Source organism: Eucalyptus grandis, chromosome 1, assembly GCF_016545825.1.
Source record: "Eucalyptus grandis isolate ANBG69807.140 chromosome 1, ASM1654582v1, whole genome shotgun sequence".
In the NCBI taxonomy this organism is placed as follows: domain Eukaryota; kingdom Viridiplantae; phylum Streptophyta; class Magnoliopsida; order Myrtales; family Myrtaceae; genus Eucalyptus; species Eucalyptus grandis.
The window spans coordinates 1,737,918-1,754,482 of NC_052612.1; the positions used below are offsets into that span (position 1 = coordinate 1,737,918).

The window sequence follows — 16,565 nt, forward strand, 5'->3', positions numbered from 1 at the left end:
TAGAGCATTCCTGGTCAACAAGGTTTGGCTTATAACTCCCAGTATAAAACCTCTCCAGTCAAGTCAGTTCCAGCTAAAAGTTCAGAGGAGGGATAGAAATTAGAACAAATCTACCGAAGCATGTTACTATGCACAGGAGGCACCGTTTTTCCCCTGTCGCATTCCCAAAAATTATCAACTGTTCTATATCCATCATTTCAGCTAAAAACAATTCCACACAGAACAAAAATAAGCAAATAGAAACCACAGGCGAAACAAGCCCAGCAGATAGTTCAACAATGCATACGACCTGCCATTGCACTGCCCATTATCAAACACTTTAAATCATCGAGATATCCTAATAATAGTTGGGCAAATAACATGCATGAATCTTACCCCGTATCCAATGACCACCAAGGATTTTGCTCTCACTTCAAAGAGCAGTTCTAAATCAGCTTAAATTCATAGAACTACACAGAAAAGCCTCAATTCACAGGTGCTCCGGACAGTAAAGACTACTCCAAACTAAGAGGGTGGCTTAAAGATCCCAGAATAAACTCTTCCAGCTAAAGCCAAACAATCACCATCTCATCAGACAATCATCAGAACATCTGTATTTTAAAAGAAAATCCTGTATCTCTTTTAATTGCAGATAGAGCACTAGAGAAGCGGAACGAAAAATCAAAAGCTCCATTAAACAAAAAATGAAAATTTTGCCCAATAAGGTAAATCCCTATGGAAACCACTTCAAAAATACATAACAAAATCCTCAGCAAACTGAAATATCAGGGATTCATTGGCAAAACTAACTCCACCTAGTAAAAGAAGCCAAGTACTTTTCCACCAACATTCTTTCTCCTCGCCTCTTCATGATCCATGATGCCAGCTGAAGTTGTTAACACAATATAACCAAACTGCAAAATTCAGAGAACAAATTGATGTCAGACAAGAAAGGACGATGGGCTGCAAAAGTTCCGTCATGTTAAGCTATAAGCATTAGATTTACTATCAAAAGTTCAGTCAAAAAAATTGCTAGTGTAAGACCATATGAATGCGAAAAGCATTGTAGACCGCAAATGTAAGCTCAGAAAGCCATATACGAAATATAATAAACCTATCAAGGCGAACAAGAACAGATAAGGACAGCTTTGCAGTGAAGTAACTTATAATTGTAGATAGTGAGTATAAGTAGAAGCTTTTGGAACAAACCTGTCTTGAGGGAAGCAGCCTTGCTGTCCAGCCTTCAATTTCCTTGACACCAATATCGAAACGGGGACTGATAACTCCACACTTGTTTAGCCTTCCATTGAGTTCAACCACAATTTTGCCAGACCTGTGGTCGTCAACATACTCAAACTCTCCGATGTAACCTAGCAAGGGCCCAAAAGGAAGTACGATAATAAGTGCCAACCATACAAAGTATCAAGCATCAAAAGCGATTGATAAGAGCATACCATGCTTTTGCATCACCAGAAGAAACTTGATGATCACTTTCGAGGACGGTCTGATCATGACCTGTCTCTTTCCCCTCTTTTCAGCATTATACATGCTCTTAAGAGCGTCATTCAAAACGCTAACCTTCACCATCGTAAACAATCAACAAGCTGCAGCCTGCACCACAGAGAAGCTCACCATCACTATCATAAACGGGGGCAGCCGGTCTCAAGACAACCTCACAAAAAGGAAAAAAAGAAACGGGAAAACTAAGCATCTCTATGTCACGGGTCATTTCGGTCTAGTCACACGACACTGGGCGACCACACACGGATCCAGATATCAAAATCATGGGCAACAAAGCTGCCCCGTAATCATCTGGGTACGCAAAAACCACCCCAAACACGATTAGAGCACGACAACAAACGCGAGACATGATTTCGTTTTTCCTCAAAAGAATCAAGGCTTGAATCCACCACTTCAAGCTGTACGAATTAAGTAAATGCACGAAGATCTAAAACAGCAGCAGCGCTTAATCAGTACTAACGAGAACAGTGCACGAAGCATTCGGCGATAAGATCAAGAAACCACATCTGCCAACCTAATCCAAACTGAATTTACTCAAGCTCAGCTGCGGAAAAGCAAGACCAGGATCGAATTCTTTCTAGCGAGCAGGCGAGAAAGAATTCCTCAGAAACCGACAACAACATGCGATTGGCAGAAGGACGAGGGCTCGAAGGGTAGCAGCGTCGCACCTGAGATCGCGACGGCGGCGGAGGAAGCAAGACGGCGGAGGTCTGTCGGGTTGGAGAAGAGAGCGAAACCCTAGCTGTTTTATACTGTCTGGAGATAACGAAATGACCGTATTGCCCTTCAATCTTTGCGCCGGTTCTCATTTTTGACCTTATGAGTTGCTTCTCCAGTCCAAGAAATTCAAAATGGTCGCCAAAAGAAAAAAATTTGGCCTAGCAAATTCAAAAATACGAATTATTGACGCACCAAAAAAAAAAAAAACTATCTCTTCTAATTTTTTTTGTCGAAACTATCTCTTCTATTTAACAACGTGCATTTTTTTCTTTCCTTATAATGGAATTAATCAAGACTCCTCAAGGTTATCTTCAAAATCACTTAAAATAAAAGTTGTCCTGAAATTCCATTTGTATTAATATACATCTCATTTTGCAATCGATAGGTTTATGAAATTACCAAAATATACGAATTCATCTAGCAGCTTGACATGATAAACGTTGTGTAATCATAATGATGTTTAGTATATATATATATTACTTGTGTTGCTTTTAATTAAGAAACTTTTAAGTAAACTAAAAACAAGTTCAATGATGTATCGTCAAAATGTATTGAAATGGTTCCTATCTTAATAATAAAAATAGAAATAATGTACTTAAAAAAATATGATGACAACAACAAAAATAACAACAATAACAATAGCAAGGGCCATACCTAATATTATTTATAAATTGCAAGTTCGAGATAACTTAATTTTACTACTTATATCTTCTATTACGACTAGGCAAATCTAATTCCAAAGCAGATTGGAATTCCCAACTCTGGTGTCTCCTTCCTAAGCTGCAATTATTTTGATAATACAAAATCAAAAACTGTAGATACCAACCATAAGTTTTTTTTTCTTTCTCAATTTTGTGTTTATCTGAAGTTTAATTCCAAAGTTTTAAAACTAGCATTGATCCTACTTATAGGAGGAATCAAATCACGCATTATGGGTATCGCCACTAGAGTCGGCATTTTTCGATTCGATCCGTTTACACAACACGAAATTAAATAAATTTGAATCTGGCATGAGGGGTTTGTATCATATGACATGATAGAAACTGAGTTTTATTATATTTCACCATGAGTTGGTGAAAGATATATGGAAGTGTAAGGGGCAACTTGGCAAAGCTAAGAGGCATTTAGGTGCACAATTTTTGCAGCTCATTATTCGCAAGAAGTATGGAGGATACAAGTGCGTAACTCTAGGGTCCTAAATCGCGCGTCTTTTGGTGTGATCTTGTTCATATGAACCATAAGATTGGATTGTAAATCTATAATCATAAAAAAAGGTTTGCATGTGTATGTATAGGGTGCCTTCTTTCATTTTATTCTATCCAAGCAATACAAGCATTCTTGAAAGTTTCTCTCTAAACATTGGTTCTCTCTAAAACTCTATAGAATTTCAGAGTGCGAACAAGGCTTTTTGTTTTCGAAAGTAAAATAAGAAATATTTTTAGTTCGGTTATGGAGAAAATCAATTGTTTATTGCCATTTCTTTTCATAATAAAAAAAAAACGATTTTGACTATCTCTAATCCTCTAGATTAATAGACGAATAATTGCGTCATCTTAAAACTTAGTCTTTTGAAAATTTAGGGCAAACAAATAATAGTGTAGCATAATAGTGAACAGAATAACATAGTAACAGAATTGTTTCTAGCTCAGTCTCCTCCGATATTCGCAATGTACAAATAAAGTGACTTGTAGGTGACTACTGGTAAATCAATACAAGTTTGTTTGGCCTAAGCAATGTTATACGTGACATAGTAAAGAAAGAGAAACATGTTCCATTTAACAATTCCCAGTTGACGACCCTTCTTATGTGCATTTCCTACCCCAATTCTTCCTTTTAATCATTTGGATCATAACGTGTACCTCAAAAATAAATATGAGTTGCCTAAAGGAGTAGCTTGCAACCAATTGATGCAACCACCTGTAATGATAACTTGGGCGTCTTAATATTGCAGCTCTCATATTGTGTATATCCGTCTAGCTTAATACATCATGACTTGTTAAATTCTAAATTAATATCTGAATTAGCCATATTTCGGCGAACACTCCAAGACTTTGATGTTTGTTAACATCTCTCCTGAGCCTTCGTCAGTCAGCAAGTTGTATTGTTCTCTTCGCTTGTTCTAGATTAATATCTGAATTAGCCATATTTGGGCAAAGACTCCAGGGTTTTGACGTTTGTTAACATCTCTCCTGGGCTTTTGTTAGTTAGCAAGTTTTATTGTCTCTTCAATTTGCCGCGAAAGTGAAATTTCTCGCTGGACGGCAGCTAAATATCCCTAAGTCCTGCAGATTCTCGATGGAAGGTAGGGTCACCATATACCCATGCACCCTGTAGAGTCTTGATGGAGGTGTGACCGCCAAACAGTTTGCAAATGTGAATGGTCAAAATCCGAGACAATTTGTTGAAATTTGAGTCGGGTTCCATTCCTAAGTTGAGATAATGGGAACTGTGTAAAATGAGAATGTGGTTTATAGGCGTGAGCAAACTTTTTTCCTTTTTGTGGCAAATTTGCCGCTAATGAATAGTTGCTTCGAGTTGATTTCACAAAATCATGCTGACGGGTTAACATGCAGGCCAGGTGTCCTATTCATGTTGATCCATTTCTACACATCAGGAACAGCTCCTTCAAATTAAGAATATATACCATCAACGCCATGACAATGGTAATTCCTTGGACGGAAGATACTGAAAGAATATGAAAACATTATTGTTATCCATGTTGAGACCTTTTTTTTTTTTTTTTTTTTTTTTTCAATTTATAAATTTAGTTTCTACAGCTCTGGATGAATATGAAATCGAGCATGATCTGCAACATAAAGTGTCGCTCAGAATAGATGCACTATGGGCTGAGATTATGATGTTGTCCATAAGTGACCGAGCAACTTGTGCAATGATTTTACAGTCAACGATTATGGAAAGCTTATAAAGTCTAACTCCCAAGGCACGCCTTAAGAAGAAATAAAAAGCATGTAGATGTACGATCTTCTTTTCTTTATCTGTCGGTGTTCGGCCTGAAGGTTTTGGCCCGCTCAGGTGACCAACGAACGGCAGAGCCTAGGCAAGTGTTGTAGGCGTGGCCAGGAGTTGATGGGTTCGTGGCTACCTTTGTGCTTGTCCGCGGAGGCCACTAGTTTGGCAGGTGCGGGTGTTCGATGAGCGATGAGCGTGGCCGTCGTTAGGGTGTCGAGGGTTGAAGCCGAACCAGGGCCGTAGTTGGGTCCGTCATTGGCGGTCACCAAGAGTCCAGGGCCGCCGGAGTGTGCCCGTGGCCAGGCTAAGCGAGCGGCGCCGCTGGTTTTCTCTGCCTCCGTTAGAGCCAGGCCAGGCCTAGGGTCTGGCCAGGCTAGTTGGGGTTCGGTCCCCTTCTGGTCTGGGACGAGGTTATTGGGCTGGTCTAATTTATTTTTTGACAGAAGCTCATTTAGTTTAGGCTCCGGGCCGGTTTTGTTTAGTTATTGGGCCGGGCATAGGTTGTTAAACCTTCAAGGGGCCGGGCTGAATTAGGATCTAATTAGGTGTGGGTCATTGTAGTTTTGGGCTGGATTTGGTTAAATTTTATTCTTTGGGTTAGTATTTTTAGAGAAGGTTCTAGGCCCTTTTGTTTCGGACTAGGCCTATCCGTCAGGCCCATTGCAACCGTGGACCTCCGTACCGACCCGGATCAAATGTAAGGTACGACCCCGGTCCGTTTAGGCCATATCCCAATGGAAGATTCAATGATACCTGTTTGTTAGGCCTCAATTGAGAATCTAGAACATGCTTGGATGTTTGGGCTCAAAAGAAATGCTGACACCCATTGGGTCATTTGTTTATCGTTGGATGTTTGAGCCGCTTCCTTTTGTATCTTTTGAACTTGATTGAGGAGGCCCAATAATTTGGATCTTGCTAATTCTTTATTTATTATTGGATTATTTTCCAAGAAATATGGCTGCTATCATTTTAATAGCCACACATTTTTTGGATCAGTGCAAAGTTAACAATAGCAATATTAAGCTGTATTTTCCAAAAGGGAATTTCTTAAAAGTAAAAGTAGAAATGATGGCGATCCCATTAACTCAATTTTTGCACCGACGGTAAACAAATGACCCAATGGATTCGATTTTCATAAAAGAAAGATGTTGGGATCTGGAATTTTCACGAATTTGACTTAAGAGTAAATTGGCAATCCAATTATGATGGCTAGTAGTAAAGATTGTACTCTTTCTATAGTTTTGTTATTTCATTGATGCTCATCCCTCTTGATTTGCCCTACTCTCAGGCTACCCATAGAGTGGAATCTGATGACCGGCAACCACTTCTTCCTAGATGTTATTTCAGGTAGTATTTGTCTCTCCACCTCGATTACACTAGTGTATTCTATCCATCTGGGCCAGTCATCCATGAGATGAATGTCATGCGATGGAGAGTCTGAGACTGAATGTGCTGTGTGACATTAACTTTTAAGCTGAGTTGGGAATTTTGGAAGACTCCATCAGTTCTTGCGTTTGTGATTCTCTTGTTTGATATGATATCGATGTTTGTATGTGAAACTCATTTTGTATGATATGAGATGGCTACTACAGTTGAACATTTTTTCAACTTGGAAATTGTAGGTACTCCAATAATTTCTGTGATTTTCCAGCATCATAAATGTTGTAATGTGATGCATCTCGAGTTTTTCATTTCTGGTAATGCAAGCTGTAGCCTTTTTACATTTCCCTCATCTAGAAACTAATTAAAAGCATTCTTCTGGCAGGAGTGATTGGTGGGTACAAGATTAGCCATTTATTATAGAGAAGTAAAATAAAGTTATAGAGAAATCATTCCACTTCTTTGGATCCTTTATGCTGATCATGATGAAGAAGCTCTTGGAAAACTACACTGATGCCAAGCAGGGGGAGTGGATAAGTTAAGAGTGGATTGAGCAGGCTCTACATCAAACGACAAGCTTCGTGAACCTTTCATCTTAGACCAGCCACGAGAGGAGTTTTGTCCCCCTTTTCTTTTTTCCTTCTTGTTGTACGCGTGACTCTTTCTAGTATATTATAGTCACTTTCGAGTATCGTCTGATATCAACAAATGTTTATAGGATACCGTGCATTAGGGAAATGGATTATGCTAGAAATCTTTGAGAATGAAAGGTACTTGTACATCCTAGAGACTTCTAAAATGCTTAAATATAGCAAGACGCAGGATTAGGGAGTGGCCTTATGTTTTCTCATTTATCCTTGCGATATTCTAATGGTTTAAGCTTCTAGAAAAGCTAATGAAGAGGTTGGGCCAGCAGAGTCCTTTTGGTTTGCCATGGGTTGCGTTGAAACTCTCTCTTGTGCTTGTAAGTGTGGGTTGTGGAGCTCTTTCAAGATGCTGATACATACATATCGTTGAGTTCTGATTCATGTTTGAGGGAGAAAACAGGATGGCAAGCTGGTGAGTAATTTTGAAGCGGTGAGGTGGGCTTGATAATTGATATTGGAAGCATGCTCCTATTTACAATTTGGAGATCATTTTCCTTTTATGAGATATTTTCAGTTCAATTCTTACTTTTGATGCAAAATGGGTTTTTGAAAGGAAAGGAATATGACCGAGCTCGGATGAGCCCATAATTTAAAAGATATTAAAGCTTTCCTTATAAAGAGACCGAGCTTCCCGGGCCCATAAGACATGTTTGTGTAGGAACGCCAAAATCATGCTTTGATTCGCATTTCGAAACACTTTCTAATGTGTGTTAACGATTAATGGCAGTTGTTCCACTTGACTAAATAGCAAGAGCTTTTCTCACGTCTTTAGTAAGGTCTTGTTGGGCTTGTCTTGTGGGTGATGATAATGCTGAGTCGGCGATAGAGAAAGATTTGACATTCAAGCAAGCTGTGTAGTGGTGTTTTTCGACACTCAAGCAAGCTGCGTAGTGGTGTGGTATGTAGTGGGTTTAGTACACCTCTCCAAAATGGCTCCTCCACAAACAAAAAGGCGTGTGCTATATTCATGAAGGATTGCTAGTGATATACTCGAAGAAGGTGGGGATGAGTTCAAAGTCTGCATGCCCCTAATGAGCTAGCCCGCCATGAACATGTTGTTTTAGGAGTGAAGATCTTAACAAAATTCTCTATGGAAAGTTACTCAATTGCATTTGAGAATGCCAAGGTCTGAGGTTAGTGACATCAGCTTGTGGGTGTAGAAGAGCACAAATTTGTTAGGTACTTCCTTGTAACATGACTCAAATTAATGATCTTAGTAGAGACAACTTAGTGCAAGATTACTAAGCTAAACACTCCTTTTTGGATCTTTAGCGAGAAGAAAAAATTGTAGTATGTAAATAACAATTTTGCCCTAAACCGCTATAGATATTGGAGTCATCTAAATTTTTTTTGGTTAAAGAGTCATCTAATTTATGATTGAAAACATGGACTGAATTTAAGACAAGGTCATTTAGTAATTGTTGCTAGGTCCATTTAATTAGAAAATTGCCCGCCATTAGATTATGTCATTTGATAAACGTTGCGTGACATATAGTTCGCATGTTAGGTTGCACGTTGCATGTCATTGTAGTTAAAATTTCCGTACATTATTGCATTGCATTGCACATAATTTCATAGACGTCATTTAAATAAGAGAAAATTCTAAAAATTTGAAGTGACTGTGCGTTAATTAGAAATCATATCTAGGGTTGTCAATGTGAATTCTAATCTAACACTACAGATGCTTTCGTTGTTATGAGGTAAATTTTACAATTTATTCATTGCTTTGTCTAGATGTTAAATTGATGGTTTGCGCACCCGCATAATCGCTTCACATGTTAGGGAAGTAAATTGAAATCAATTCAAGCTGCTTGCCAAACATTTTTCAAAATAAAAGAGAAACGTATCGAAAGGGTGTTAGAGAAATCTAGTGTAACCAAGTCCCTGAATTCACAATCTCTGGTTCGTAGGGGTAAAATAAATCTTCTGTTTCTTTACTTGAGTTTCTAATCGATCCGCCAAAAATAGATTAGTGGTGACTTATGATTGAAAATTATTTGCATGTTAAGAACTCGAACCTAAGTCATGAATTGGTATGGGTTTGGGAGAGCCCGAACTAAATTTAAGCTTAGTAATCCATTAGTTAAATCATAGGTGGTTCACCCGAAAATTTGGTTGCAACAAAGCTATAAATATAAAAACCCAAGGTGTGTAATTGGTCATAGTATGGAGAAATTGAAATGACATGAGAGGATGACAAATGAATTAGTATTTTCTTTCTTGAGCTGGCAAAACTGCACTAATTTAAGGGCATTCAATTAACCTCATACAACATACAACTTGCAGATAATGTGCACAAATCATGACAGGTTTCTTGGAACAGAAAACAAAAAATGCAACGTATCCTTAGTTCTTAGAAACTGACCATGAATAAAGTTGTCCCGAAGAGAATTGCGCTTCCCTTGGTTATTTTAATTAATTTTACTTCATTATTCCAAATATCATGTTTAGAAATAATTGTGCACACTCTAATAATTCAGTGCAAACCTTCTTAATTATAATATATATATTTTTTTCATTTTGATTGCTGAAACTTAGAAATAAAAGAGCGACAGGAATTACAAACCCATAGGAATTATAAACAAGTCAACAAAATGCTTCATGCCAGATACCTAACAAGTCAAGAGGACTAACTTGAACTATGTCAGCGATCATGATGTCCTTTCCATGCAATCTATTGTCGACAATTTTTGCATAACCATTTTCGTGAGTTGCCTTGAAGACATAATTGAAGACAATCGCAATTGAGAACATATAAGCAATAAATGTTTCCCGTTCGCATGTAGAGAACCATTCAAATAATGTTTCAAAAATATTCTGGGAAGAAAAAATTTCCATCAAAGGCCATACGTAATCATAATAGCAGCAGACTCAAGGAAATTGGAAGCCTCAACAGCTATAATAAGTACAACAAGAATCTAAGCAAGAAGATACAAAGGCATATCCTTATATATGACCAGAAAGGCCTATAATTAACTCAACCATGCACCAACAGTACCTCCCATGCAAATTCCCTAAATCACTGGCTAGCTCGTATTCCCCATCATATGAAGTCAAGCAGTGCACAATCACTGAAGAAAGAACAACGCATATCATCTACTTGATCACAAGAGATAAGATAATGAAGACCGGACTGTTAGCTTGTATTGAGTGATGCATGGCATCCAAGAAGGCTGAGGTTAAAGCCTGCGAAAATCTGACTAAGGAAAAAGGAAGGGGACAAACAAATTTCTTCTGCATTGTAAATCCCATTTCTTTATAGGGTCAATATTAGTGAAGGATTCCTAAACTCTTTAACTGAGCAGTCTATGCCCTATTCATATCAACCCATGATTCTAGAGTTGAGAATCCAACTCCATATAGTCAAACCTTAGTAACAGGCACAAATTAAAGTTTAGCACGGTACACTATCTCTAACAGACTAGCAAGGAAACAACAAGCAATTGTATTTAATGTTGATAGAGCAGCAAGCATGGACCTCGCACCAATCTATTAGCCTCCCTCTGATAATACTCCTTATCCTCCTCCAAATTCATGGAAGATGAGGCTGTCGTAGCGGGCCACCATTCAGGCAAATTCTCTTCAAGCCGAGGCATGAAGTTCCTACGCCTTCTCAATGGAGACCTATCAGCAGTCCCCCGTAGCGCAGGCAAAAGGGGATTATCCAAAACCCTAGAGCCATCAATCTCCTTCCTCGTCCCAACAACCACCTCCTTGCCACCACAGTTTCATTCTTCCTATACCCGAAGCGTGACCTAAAACTCAGCACCAACAGAACCACGACCTTGATCGCAAAAACGACCACAAAGCTCAAAGCCACAATGCTCCCGATGAACTGGACGATGAGACAATGTAGAGGAATTCAAACATGGACTTTGTGGTTGGGGATGAGACAACGCAGAGGAGTCTGTCGACTCTTTTGGAAATAAAAATCTAACTAAAATGAGATATTATCTATTTTAAGTTAGGAAATAGACTAATCTAAATCCTATCTTAACTTAGAAATTTATCTTGACATGCAATTTAATTCAAAGAAATTATCTAACCTAGATACCATCTAAACATGCATTTTAATATAACTAGAAAAGAATCTAACTATTTTATCATGCAATTCTATCTAGGAAATCAATTCTAATCTACATGATATGCAAATGCAATCTTTTTTGTATTTTTGGGATAAATAAAGCAATTAAAAAATAAGCACTAAATCATCCATGGTCATCAAAGATATTATCCATTGTTCGAATTAGGAAACAATATCCAATCAATTTGATTATTTCGCTATTAAAATCGATAAATTGATCTTAAGCCTTAAAGATCAGAATATCAATTTTATTTCCGCGTAATTAATTATTCCATCTAAAGCTTTATAGATGAAATAAAAAATTAAGTGTAGTTGTGAATCGGGAAATAAATCCCAATTGGGAGATATGTCTATCACTCATAGATATGCATGTTAGATTAAATAGACATACATTAGGCAGTAAAATATGCAAATATACTAGAGATGTGCATCTTATCTAATTCAAGGATATTTTTTCCAAATTTGGACCAAGCGCAATTGGACCGAGATCGGGTATCGTCTGATATCAACAAATGTTTACAGGATACCGTGCATTAGGGAAATGGATTATGCTAGAAATCTTTGAGAATGAAAGATACTTGTACATCCTAAGGACTTCTAAAATGCTGAAATATAGCGAGACGCAGGATTAAGGAGTGGCCTTATGTTTTCCCATTTATCCTTGCAATATTCTAATGGTTTAAGCTTCTAGAAAAGCTAATGAATAGGTTGGGCCAGTAGAGTCCTTTTGGTTTGCCATGGGTTGTGTTGAAAACAGGATGGCAAGCTGATGATTAATTTTGAAGATATTGGAAGCACACTCTCGTTTATAATTTGAAGATCATTTTCCTTTTATGAGATATTTTCAGTTTAATTCTTGCTTTTGATGCAAAATGGATTTCCGAAAGGAAAGGAATATGACCGGGCTCGGATAAGCCCATAATTTAAAAGATACTAAAGTTTTCCTTATAAAAGAGCGGGCTTCCTGGGTCCATAAGACATGTCTGTGTAGGAATGCCAAAATCATGCTTTGATTCGCATTTCAAAAGACTTTCTAATGTGTGTTAACGATTAATGGCAGCTGTTTCACTTGGCTAAATAGAAAGAGCTTTTCTCACTTCTTTAGTAAGGTCTTGTTGGGCTTGTCTTGTGGGCGATGATAACGCTGAGTCGGTTTGTCGTCCTCTTCTTCGGCCACCAGCCACATCTATAAATAGACAAACCATTTTGCCTTTTTGTGTGATCGCGAGAGAAGAGGGAGTTTACATGGATAAATCGTGAGATACCAAATGTTATTCTCTAATTGATTAACTTGTACGAAGGGTTTACAGACTGCAATTTCTTCAATCAGATCCCATCCGTCCCTAAATCAAATTTCTAAAACAAGATTAAAAACTAGCAAAATTCTAATTTGACTTTTTCTTTTTCGGTCAAAGGTTAAATTCTTCGTTTTGACAAAAAGGTTAACCTTAGGCCATTTTAACGAAAATGTGAGATTTAAAAGTTAATTCTACATGCCCATACTAAATTGACACATATGCAATTGAAATATTGAGCAAACCTACTAATTAATTTTTGGGGAATGCCCAAATCTTGGATTTTCTATGAAGTTGACTGTCGAGAAAATTCGTGTCAACAGACATGAGCAAAAACATTTTATCTTGAATTTTTTCTCTTGCTATTAGAGTAATGTGGGATGCTTTTATTTTCTTCCTCAATGAGTACACTGAGTACCCCCTAGACCTGAGGCGATGGAATGGGTAATTGTCAATGGTCTTAGACGGTGATATCTGATCTTGCCAATGGGATTGTTTACTGGACCTTCAGCGGATGAAGTCGAGCCTACGAGCAGTTTAGTCCTTGATTCCCTAATCTCGATGATGGTTCCTTAGCACGTTGAAGCCCATATTTTTTACTTTCCACTTTTAACCGTTTTTCATCGATTTGTTATTATAGGTTTTGAGCTGTGATGGTTGGATACTCTTAATAATTTAGTAGTCACAGCAGCTGGGATAGCAGTGCATATGATCTTTTGCTTGCATCCCACATGTACTGGGCATTGACGATGTCTTGATATATGCAGGATGGAATTTTGTATACATGTTAAATCCTGCTTCTTTGAGTATGCTGAAAATAGTGAGTTGCTGTAATGTACATAAACTTCTCAAGAACAACCTAATAGTACGGTTCCTTAAAGTATATAACATAAATGATGCAGCATATTGCAAAGATGATAATGAACACATCGAATGTGAGAGCTGACATGGCCTGGTCACTCAAATCCATGTTCCTCCCGCTGAGCCGATCAACCATATCCGGTACAGGCTTGTAGTTCTGCAAGTCCTGCTCATAAGGATCCTCTAACCTCATCCTCATTTTCTCCGCTTGCCGGCTTGCGGCCTCCTGCGCGAGCGTCCAGTCATAAAATCTCCGGCTCTCTTCGTCGCTCAACACGTCATAAACTTCCCTCAGTTTTAAGAACTTGTCTGACGCAGTTTTTAATGGAAGGGAAGTCGTGTCTGGATGGTACTCTTTCGATAGTCTCCGGTAAGCGGCTTTGATTTCTTCCAGATCAGCATTGGCTGAAATTCCTAGGAACCTGCAGAGCAAAAACAAAAGAGAATTAGTAAAGTGGATAGCCCAAGTTGTAGTGATATTATCCGGTCTTCTCATAACCTAAACCTCGATCGAACCAGTAACAACAGATTCAACGTGTTCTTATCTATCAATAGAGCTGCAATTATGGTGGACTGACTATCAGCAATTAGAGCGACAAGTGAAGCAAAACTTTGCAATGAGCGGTACATGTCCCCAGTAATGCAAATTGCAGCTCCTCACTTCATATTGCAATAGTCGACTGACCTTAAATTATCGGAACAATCTGCCTGAATTCACTTTCTCGTAGTTATAGATTTCCTTATCTCATGCAACAATCATTTCCATTATCTACTCGATGCATCTTAAAAGAACCGAGAGAAGCCAAGGATCCCTAATTCGGTTAATTCTCTTCGGGCAAAAACTCTTTTGACACTGTGTTGCTGCAGTTACCTTACCACAGCACTGAACAACCAAAATTTAGGGCTTTTTAAGGGATTTCGGTCATTCTTTAATCGGGTTTCCTTTCTCCATAGAAAAGTATCATAAGAAAGACAGGCACAGGCATAAAGAGCACTAGCCACACATTCGGTAACTCCCCAACATCACAGTTTCTCAACCAAAAGGAGCGCTTCTGTTTCAGATCCAGTGTTGTCTGCTCATGAAACCCAATGGACCACAGTAAATTTCCTCCATTGCCTTCATTCTATGCCCACTACCAACTTCAATGTACTTATCCAAATGATTTTTTTTCCCCTCAAAGCAACTCATTCAAATGATTCACAAGACACAGAAAAAGAGACTGCATTTCCACAGTATTTGCATACTACTTGTTTACCTAATAAATTGACGAGCAAAGGCGAGCCGGTCCTTAATGAACCTTAAAATCCTCTCCCAAGCCCGCCTGAGCCTGGACAGCCTAGTGGGTTGCCAGGCATCATCTTAGCCAATTCCAAAAGTCACAACCAATCTCTCCCCTCTGTTCACCATGGATTTTATCAACTATTCACCTTTCAAGTTCAGCACAGAACTGACCTCCACTGTCAACGACCGACCTAGGACTGGGTGCTCAGTGCAATTCCAGCAGTTACTTCGTGAAATTTCATGTAAAGTTCCAACATTTCGGATTAATCTAAGTTTCTACCTACGCCACCGTAACGCTTCGGTTCTTTCCACATCACCGTGCCCTGTCTCCGCTCGAGCCAATCCGTGCAGCTCAAATCCACAATCCTCACTTCCGCTAATCAAATGATCGTAGGAGAAATAAACAGAACCGCAAAGTGCAAAAACAATCGAGAAACGAAGAAGAGAAAGCGATTATCACACAGAGTGATGCTCACTGGTAGTGGGAATCAGCGGACTCGTTGAGCAAATCGGCGAACTTCTCCCCCAAGAGATTCCTCTGCTCCTCCTCCGCGCCCAACTGCTTCCCGCCCTCCTCCGACCTCGAGCCGTCGCCGCCTCCGATCCACCCTTCGTCCTCGTTTTCCCAGTGGATCCTCGTGTCCACTCCCGGCGGCGGCCGCGGCTCCTGTGGGCCCTGCGTCGCGGAAACCCGCAGGCGGCGGCGTCCGGGAACGCCCGCGCCGGTCCCGCCTCCCCGCGCGGTGCCTGCCTGCGGCGGCGGCGGCGCATCTCCTCCGGCCGGCGAAGAGAGAGAACGAGGCCTGGGGAGGCGGAGCTGTGGAAGCCATGGCGCGAATGAGCCATGGCGTTTTCGATTTTCCATTTTTGGACGGGAGTCGAGAGGTCGAGGTTTTTTGTTCGATCGTGTGGCGGAGGTGGAGCTTGGAAACCCGCGTGCTTCTCACGTGACTCCCATTTCCTTCTTTTTATCTCTATAAATTCACAATTTGGCTTTTAATTCCAAAAATGTGAAAAACCAACTTGTAGAATCACTCGTGCATTTATTTTTTTGAATCTTGGCCAACATTATATTCAAATTTTCAAAAATTATGAAAAACAAAAATTTAAATGATTCTATATGTCAACTTTCATTTTTGTGAAAGTTTATGTGTTTTGAATATATAAAATGTTAAAATGTGTGAGCTGTAATATTTAGATTAAGCAAAAAATAAAGATAAAAGTTGACTTATACTAGCAAAAAATTAACCTCAGGACATTGCACTTCATAATTTATAATATAATTAAGAAAATATAAACTTTTATCTTTTCTTATGACAACACCTGACATGCTTTAAAGAATTTAAGAGTTTCGAATGTATCGATAATGAATAGAGTAATTGAGTGTGCCTTCTTTGGTAGCTAGCCCTAATGACCTTTGCACTAGATGATTTATTTTCCACATAGTAGGAGGAGTCCGATTATTTTCCCAAAACCAACTTTTAGAAAGGTGTTTTTGACTTTTCTAATTCATTATAAGTATCATCTAAAACGTCACAATTCTTCAAAAGTAACTTTTAGGAAGCATGCTCAATTTCAAGATTGCTACAAGAATAATTAGGGTCTGCCTTTTTTTTTTTTATATGATCTAAAAATATAATCCAGCTACTTACTACATTTTCTCAATTATGTTGCTATAATTATATAGTCCACCTTTTTATTTTCACATGGACCTTTGTTTTTTCTAACATGACTTGAGAGATCGATGTACATATAGCAAAATAAAGTCTCAAAATATAGTCACACAATGATGTGCTTTGTTGCTTAACCCTCGATGATTATGGTTT

The 16,565-nt window shown here is 38.8% G+C and overlaps 2 protein-coding genes across 2 annotated transcripts; both read right to left on the minus strand.

Annotated features, from left to right (window-relative positions):
* Positions 1-570: 570 nt before the first annotated feature.
* LOC104433838 (40S ribosomal protein S15a-1) lies at positions 571-2,302 on the minus strand. Its single transcript, XM_010046747.3, has 4 exons — positions 2,169-2,302; positions 1,434-1,590; positions 1,189-1,349; positions 571-893 (listed from the first exon to the last, which is right to left on the minus strand). The coding sequence occupies exons 2-4, from the start codon at positions 1,564-1,566 to the stop codon at positions 795-797; spliced, it is 393 nt and encodes a 130-aa protein (XP_010045049.1). The 5' UTR covers positions 1,567-1,590; positions 2,169-2,302; the 3' UTR covers positions 571-794.
* Positions 2,303-13,350: 11,048 nt separating this feature from the next.
* Positions 13,351-15,617, minus strand: LOC104433920 (NAD(P)H-quinone oxidoreductase subunit T, chloroplastic). Its single transcript, XM_010046869.3, has 2 exons — positions 15,216-15,617; positions 13,351-13,879 (listed from the first exon to the last, which is right to left on the minus strand). Exons 1-2 carry the CDS (start codon positions 15,602-15,604, stop codon positions 13,456-13,458), a joined length of 813 nt encoding a protein of 270 aa, XP_010045171.2. The 5' UTR covers positions 15,605-15,617; the 3' UTR covers positions 13,351-13,455.
* Between the last annotated feature and the right edge of the window lie 948 nt (positions 15,618-16,565).